The 8,650-nt window shown below is 38.2% G+C and overlaps 1 protein-coding gene across 1 annotated transcript in view; it reads right to left on the bottom strand.

The window, feature by feature from the left end:
- Window positions 1-1,277: 1,277 nt before the first annotated feature.
- Window positions 1,278-8,650, bottom strand: part of LOC103345097 (beta-galactosidase-1-like protein 3) — a 66,103-nt gene continuing 58,730 nt past the window's right edge. Inside the window, exons 19-20 of the mRNA XM_008248354.4 lie at window positions 1,842-1,958; window positions 1,278-1,694 (exon numbers count right to left, since the gene is read on the bottom strand). Coding sequence (XP_008246576.3) covers window positions 1,629-1,694; window positions 1,842-1,958 — 183 coding nt within the window. The 3' untranslated portion in view covers window positions 1,278-1,628. The remainder of the gene's footprint in view (window positions 1,695-1,841; window positions 1,959-8,650) is intronic.

Below are 8,650 nucleotides of genomic sequence, written 5' to 3'. Positions count from 1 at the left end.
CATCCAGTTATATTGCTTCATTGTTACATCCTTAAAGTATGTGAATAAGCAATGACATTTAAGGGAATGCAGATCAAAACTACAAAGATACAGCAGTTTGCATCCACTAACATGCAGGGCTCTATAAAGCAAGGGCTTGTCAAGATGCAAAGAACTTGGATGTGCCAGGTCTTCTCAGGGAATGCAAATGACTCAAATGTTGTATCTGAACTCTAACTCAGTCTTCATCAACAGCTCTGCAAGTTCTATTTTCCTTTCTTACATTAGAGTTTCCAAGAACTCCTAAGTTAGAGGCCATAGCCATGGGGAACAAAGAAAGAACTGAATGGCTACATGACAGGATTCTCACTCAGTGACAAACTCATCCAGCTCCGACGGGAGAGAGCATAATATGACTCTTTTGTCTTCATTCCAAATAGGAGGCTCCTTCTTCCCTTTTCATTGAAGTGTTTACTAAATTACTTGAAGCCTCCAGGACACATATGTAATAAGATGACAAGACTTTATCATCCAACAATTTGAATATATCAGCCATCTGTTTTGTTTATATAATTGGCCTCTAATTGTGCCACTTGAGAATGGTTTATGGAAACAAGTTGGCTAATATCATGAATATCTGCCAACTATAAGTAATAGCCTTGACTCCTTGAGTATACCCTGATAGCCAAGGAGTCAAAGTCACAGAAGTTCCCATGTTAGTCCTTGTTATGCCTGAAACAACTAAATTTCTTTCTTCTCTGACTGGGTTTGACTCATCAGGCACTTTACATACAGTTCAGGGAGATGCCTAAGGACATTGTCCATTGCCCCTTGACTTCCCTTGCTCCTACACACACACGCACACGCACGTGCGCGCACACACACACACACACACACATATATATATAGCCTGACATTTTCCATTCAGGAAATGTAATCTATTCTCTGGCACTCTAAGGAAAGTATCTTTAGTCTCAAATATTTGAGAGACCCTTACCATTTTCCCAGTTTACAGTCTAATTTTATTCATATCTACGTAAAGGCACATTGCATTAGAGAATAAGCACATGCTAAACAATAAGTGGTTAACTTGATAAATCAATCAGGGAAGATTTTGAAGATGTTTTAAAAACTAAAACCTAAAATTAGAAGAAGCAACATGAAATACACCTAAAATACCATTTTAAAGTTACTTTCACATTTTTGATATCATATACAATGCTGTTTTGGATATTCTTAGATTAAACTTCTTTCTGAAAAAGTTCTGATAGTTGAAGTTCAACAATGCAAGAAACAGCTTTATTAAAGATTTATTTATTTATTTGATATGCAGAATTACAGATGGAGAGAGAGAGAGACAGAGATCTTCCATCCACTGGTTCATTCCACAGATGGTCGCAATAGCAATAGATGCAGCTGGGCTGATCTGAAGCCAGGAACCAGAATCTTCTGGGTCTCCCATGTGGAGGCAGGGGCCCAACCCCTGAGCCATCTCTCACTGCTTTCCCAGGCCATTGGAAGGGAGCTGAACTGAACAAAGAGCAGCCAGGACTCAAACTGGCTCTCATATGAGATGCCAGCGCTGCAGGCAGAGGATTAACCTGTGACATCACAGAGCCGGCACCACAAAAATGTTTTAAAACGTAGTCTTACAGCTTGGGCTCATCAGTAAACCGGATGAATAAACCATTCATAATTTTCTCAAACACAATGATCTGAAAAGAAATGATAGCTCAACAGTGACAAAGATTAAGAAATGTGAATGTATCATACAATGAGATGAATGCTGCAATTCAGATTATGGGGATGAAAGTCAATCGCAAGTCTTGTTAGTCCTCATAGCAGGGACTGGGGTGACTCACCTCATTGTCTTCTGGGTGAAGCCAGACCCCAGGAAGATAAAGTGTTTTCTGAGGCCCAATACTCCAGTATCTCCCAAGATTCCTGCCGTTGATGAATACAAATCCGTAATTCCAGTCCTGAAAAGATGGAGACTTGAGAGATAGGACCAGATGTGTACTGGCAAGGTAAACGTGAGTTACTTAAGGAGGTATTAAATGATTTAGATGCTCAGAGCAAGGGGAGTGGAAGTGAGTTTAGAATTGGGAATGTTGTAGAACTTCTACCCAGCTGTCTAGGAAAGAAGAGAGAACAAAGAATAGAAATATACCGAGGGAAATCATACTATTATTCCTGCCATATGATATATAATGTTTTTTAAGAGCATGTGTCTGCACTCAAAGTATGTATTAGGCAACAAACACTGATGGTTACAACAACTATAAAAGCTGTAGTCTTTTTTACCAACTTTGTAATACAATGAAAAGCATGACACCTAGGAATAGAAGGGGAAAGGAAAGATAAACAGCCTGGTCGGTTTCCATGAGAGACATCTGTTCTCTCAGGGAGAGTTTTTTCAGAAGCTGAGCTGGGATTTTCATAATCTCAAAAGTGTATGGGACAAAATTTGATGCCGTGGAGCCACTTGTAGTTGCAGCTCTGTTGTAATAAGGTGCTTTGTAGTTCCTCTAGCCACCTCTAGTAGTGGATGGTTCATCTTCTTGCCATGTATAGAAGACTTGTTACAAAAATAAGGGAGCTGATAGGAACAAAAGAGAAATCATGGAGAACGACATGACATGTGAAGATTAACCAATAGATAGTTGTAATAGCTTTGCGAGGATCAAAAAGAATAAAGTTTTGGGGCAATGAATAGTATTGGAGATAAAGTGAGATATAGGTAAAATGTTTAATTTAGCCAAAGTATATGTGCTATGTGAAGGAAAGTTAGTCAGAAGTTTAGATTCAAAATAAAGAAGAAAATGGAAAGAACAAAGGAGAAATAAACAACTCACAGTAATAGTAGAAAATGTTCACACAATCATTCGATAGTTAATAAACAATAAAACAAAGATATAAACATTTAAAACAGGAAGATTCATTAATTTTTACTAATTAACATAGATGAAACATTGACCTAACAAGTACAGAATTCATGTATTTCTGAGGTATAGATAAAAATACATACAGGAATTCCAAGATGGCTGGAAATGGAAAAGACTGGCTGCTTTAGCAGGAAAAGAAACTGGAGGAAATGCATTCCTAAGGAGGAGCTGGGAGAGATGCCTGCAGTGGAAATTCTACAAAAGGAAGAGGGATGCCATGGATCCACATGGAAGGTGAAGACGTGCAGCAACAGGCACGGGAAGCACACGTGACCCGACAGCCGAGAGGTAGATGGCCTGCTTAGGAGAGCAAGGTGAGGGCAGCCGGTAGCATGCGTGCCACTGGTGTTATTGCCAGAGGCAGACCTTGGCAGACCATACGGAGTCCATCCTGGACCACTAACAGGGAGCAAGGTATCTGCCTAATCCAGTGGAGAAAATGCACGTTTCTCTCTCCTCACTCCCAAATAAGGGCTCCCAGCACCATTTTGACACAATTAGTGGTTGTGGAGTCTCTTGTATGAGCATATGATTGAGGGATTTTACAAGAGGGGGGAAAAAACACATTCCCCACTGACTTAGTCCGGCTAATTGGTTTACAGGGAGCTGGACACTGACATAGGACTGTGAGGTACACCAACCTCTGGCTTCCTCTCACCATATCACAGGATCTGGGGCTCAAACCACCAAGATGGAGCACCCACAGTCAGCTGACTCTGGGAACTCCTCTGCACTATCCAAGGACAGGACAGGCTTGCAGGGCAGAGTGGGTCATCTGCAAGTGCATAATGCACAGGGTGTAGCTGAGTCTCTGGGCAATCACTGTGTCTGGTGCCAGAGGCTCAGAGCTCCATGAAGCCTGAGGTGGGTAATTGTAGAGGCATCCAGGCTCACAAAGAGGACTGCACAGATCCTTGGTGTGGTTTATGCAGCAGCAGGGGTGAGTGCTTTGCTAATCCCAGGCATTCATCACTTGAAGAGAGACTGGGAGGGTGAGATTTTGCCAACAGAGGTGATTATATCCTCCTGCCTGCTGACAATAGAGATCTACCACGCTCAACTTGGGTGTCAGCCCGGATACTCACTCCAGCCTGGAGCAATGATCAGAGCTCTCTAGCCACAACCAGCACCCGCTTCTGAGTATTCCTGAAAGAGCAGATTCTCCACTAAGCCACAGAGGCACAGTTCAAAGATAAAATCCATCAGAGGGAAAACCAACAAATATTTCCACAAATGCCTAAAATAAATGCAGAAATTCAAATTAATATATATCAATACACCTCAGGGACCCAGGAAAACAACAACCCAAACCCAAAGTTAGTAGGAGGAAAGAAATAATTAAAATTAGAGAATAAACAAAACTGGAACAAAAAACATGAAAAATCAGTGAAATGAACAGCTGTTTTTCTGAAAAAATAAACAAAATTAATATACTATTGGGCCAAATAACCAAAAAAAGAGAAGATACAAATTAATAAAATCACCAGTGAAAGCAGAGATGTAACAAAGGGCACCACAAAAATTACTCCAAACAGCTATGTGCCAACTGTAGGGAACATAGATTCTGCTAAAGCATTCTCTGTGAGGACACACTCCTCCTGCACTCAAGATGGGGCCACAGAAACTTTTTAAGGTTTAAATTACCTATTAAAAGAAGAGCATTGGGGGCCAGTGCTGTGGTGCAGTGGGTTAACGCCCTGGCCTGAAGCACCGGCACCCCATATGGGCTTTGGTTCAAGACCCAGCTGCTCCACTTCCAATCTAGCTCTCTGATATGGCCTGGGAAAGCAGTGGAAGATGGTCCAAGTCCTTGGGTTCCTGCACTTGTGGGAGACCTGGAAGAAGCTCCTGACTCCTGGCTTCAGATTGGCACAGCTCCAGCCATTGCGGCTAATTGGGGAGTGAAACATCAGATGGAAGAGCTCTCTCTCTCTCTCTCTCTCTTTCTGCCTCTCCTCTCTCTGTATAACTCTGATTTTCAAATAAACAAAAAAATCTTTAAAAAAAAAAAAAAGAGCATTGAATTCTCATGAGGAACCTTGGCTCCCATGAGGACATGGAGTGCTTTCCCAGACTTGCTTATCTAGTCAACAGATAAGTAACCAGATAACTAACCAGACTTGCTTATCTAGGAAGCCGAGGTGCCCACCAATGGCTTGACAATCCTGTCCTGAAGATTATCAAGTAATGTTACAAGTTATCTTAGAGTTATGTGAGCACACATATGCACTATACAAATGGCTGAGGTAATCCTTGTCAATAAGAGACGCACACTGGGACTTGGTGGTGGTGCTATTCAGAGGAGGAGTCCCCTTGTCCTGTCTCTCCTATCACTTGCAACTCTTCCAGTAGCCAACAAATTGGAAACTCTACAAGAAGTGTTCAGATTCCTGGAGACATACAACCTGCCAAAGTTTAGTCATGAAGACGTAGAAAACCTGAACAGTTCATTAATCAAGATGGAGATTGAATGAGTAATAAAGACCTTCCAACAAAGAAAACCTGGCACCTAGTTACAATAGAGTTCCAACTACAGTGCACATTATTTATTAAGGCTCCACGGCATGAAATATTGTCCCATGTGTTTTGAGAATATGAAATCAAAATATAAAAGGGTTATCTGTATCCTTGTGTTTATTATAGCTCAATTCACAACAGATAGGACATGGAATCAACCAAGATGTCCATCATCCAATGACTGGATTAATAATTTGTGATATGTATATATATAGAATATATATATGTATACATATTAGAGTATATATATTCAATTATTATTTGCAGCCCTTTTCTCTACAGTTGAGGAACAGTGTTTTTTATTCTCCTTATTATATGCTAAAATCTTTACTCAGTTTAGGGTTAACCTCATGAGTATTGAGTAAAGTACAATTATATCATTGTAAACTTAAGAGAGGAAGGAGGAGGAAGAATGGGGGCATGGGTAGAAGGGAGTGTAGGGTGGGAAGTTCACAAATGGGAGTTAAACAACATACATTTGAACAACCTATGAGTCAATGAAAAAAATCAATACAAAAGAATTTAAAAATAAAAAACAAAACAGAAGTTGCAGAATACAAAATAAGCACAAAATTTAACACCACTTCTATATGAAAACAATAAGCCTATGCAAAAGACATCAGGACAGTAATTCCCAAATACCAGCTACAATAAGAAATAGAATAAATAAAAATAAATTTGACCAAGCAAGAAAAAGAACTCCAGGATTAAAATTGCAAAACAATGATAACACAAATCAGACAAATGGGATGATAAAACTAAAACTTTTCTGTGCAGAAATTAAAACAATAAAAGTAAACAAATATGTGTCATACTGGTGAAAATACTGCAAACTTCATCCAAGAAGAGATTAATATAATAAACAACTAAGGAACTCAAAAAACATAACAATAAGCACAATAAAAATCAAAATAATAGTCCAATAAAATAGGCAGCTGATTTGAACAGGTATTATGATATAGAAATGTGCAAATATGCAACAAGTATATAAATTACAGATCAACATTAATAACCATCAGAGAAATAATTGCAAGTTAAAACCATTATGAAATATCCTCTCACCTGACTTAGAATAGCTTCCTTCAAAAAGACAAAAAATAGTAAATACTGGCAAAGATTCAGAGAAAGGCAAACATTTATACACCATTAGTGAGAATGTAAATTAATACTACCATTATGCAAAACAGAGTGGAGTTTCCTTGTAACATTAAAAATAAAACTGCCATGTGATCCAGCGATTCTGCTGCTGTATATAGAGCCAAAAAATTAAAATCAGTATATCAAATAGATACTGGAACTTTCCATGTTTGTTTTAGCACTATTCACAATATCCAAGATGTGGAATCAACCAAGGGCCCTATTGAGCAATGACTGGATAAAGAAAATAGAATATATAGAGATAATGGAATATTATTCAGCCACAAAAAGACAGAACTCTTGTCATGTGAGACAATATAGATGGAACTGGAGGATGTTATGTTAACTGAAATAAGGCAGGCATTCACATACACTCAGAAACACAAATAGCTTGGACAGGTGTTTGGCCTAGTATGTGAGACACCAGTTAAGATTCCATCTCCAAGATCTGCACTGGAGTTTCTACTCTGGCTCCTGATTATAGCTTTCTGCTAATGCAGATTTTGGTAGGTAGCAGTGATGGCTCAAATAGGTGGACCCCAGTCACCTCATGGAAGACATTGATTGTGATCTAGTCTCTCAGCTGTGACCTGGACATGGCCTGTCCCTTGCGAGCATTTGAGATGTGAATTGGTGGACTAAAGTTTGTCTCTTCCACTGTCTCTCTTCCACGTAAATAATAAAAATATGTAATATACGTTCTCATTCATATATTTAAATTAAAAATGCTCAAGAACATATGCAAATACATAGAGACTGAACAATATGCTCCTAAATGAACAGTGAGTCATAAAAGAAACCAAGAGAGAAATCAAAAAATTTCTGGAAAAAAATGAAGCTACAATACCTCATATAAAAACATAGGATACAGCAAAAACAAGAATTGAAAGGGAGGGAATCCATCCAAACTCCTTCTACAAAGCCTGCATCATATTAATTCCTAAGCCAGAAAAAGATACAGAGAAAGAGAACTACAGGCCAATTTCCCTGCTGAACATCAATGCAAAAGTCCTCAACAAAGTACTAGCCATTCAAATCCAATAACACATCGTAAAGATCCACCTTCACCAAGTGGAATTTATCCCTGGTATGCAGGGATGGTTCGACATCTGAAAATCAATAAATGTGATACACCACATTAACAAAGTGAAGACAAAAAAACATATGATTATCTCAATACAGGCAGATAAAGCATTTGACAAAATGCAACACCTTTTTATGATGAAAATCTTAAAGCAAACTTGTCAACATAATCAAAGCAACTTATAACAAACCCACAGCCAGCATCCTACTGAACAGGGAAAAATTTGAGACATTCCATTAAGATCTAAAACTGGACAAGGATGCCCACTCTCACCATTGCTATTTAATATAGTCCTGGGAATTTTAGCCAGAGCCATCAGACAAGAAAAAGAAATCAAAGGGATACAAATAGGGAAAGAAGAAGTCAAACTATCCTTATTTTCTGATGAAATGATTCTATATACAGGGAACGAAAATACTCCATGAAGAGATTACTTAAACTAATAAAAGCGTTTGTTAAAATATCAGGATATAAAATCAAGACACAGAAATGAATACCTTTGTATACAGACAATGCCATAGCTGAGAAAGACCTTCTAAGATCAATCCCATTCACAATAGCTACAAAATATTTAAATATCTTGAAATAAAGTTAACCAAGGATGTCAAATATTATCAAAGTTAAAAAAAGATTGGTATTGCTAAGGTTGGGTGGGGAAGAAAGTGGAAGAGTGATTGGTTCATGATACAGAGTTTAGTGTTGTGATAAAATGTTTTTGAGTAGCAGGTAGTGGCTAGATGACACTCTGAAGGTACTAAGTGATACCAAATTGTTCATTCTAAAAGGTTAATTTTATGGTATGAGAATTTCACCTCAAGTTAAAAATTAAATTGTTGGACACCACATAATCCGCACATCCATGATAACAGGATAAATTTATGCTTATAAAATGAATAAAAACTAGTGAACTGAGAATTTATCTAAAGAAGTTTTTTAAAATAAAACAATTACTACTAAATTAAGAGTAAAATGGGCAAAATAAAAAATA

Source organism: Oryctolagus cuniculus, chromosome 1 (assembly GCF_051225735.1).
Source record: "Oryctolagus cuniculus isolate XC-2025 breed Fujian yellow rabbit chromosome 1, ASM5122573v1, whole genome shotgun sequence".
Lineage (NCBI taxonomy): Eukaryota > Metazoa > Chordata > Mammalia > Lagomorpha > Leporidae > Oryctolagus > Oryctolagus cuniculus.
This window is presented reverse-complemented; position numbering and strand designations above follow the sequence as displayed.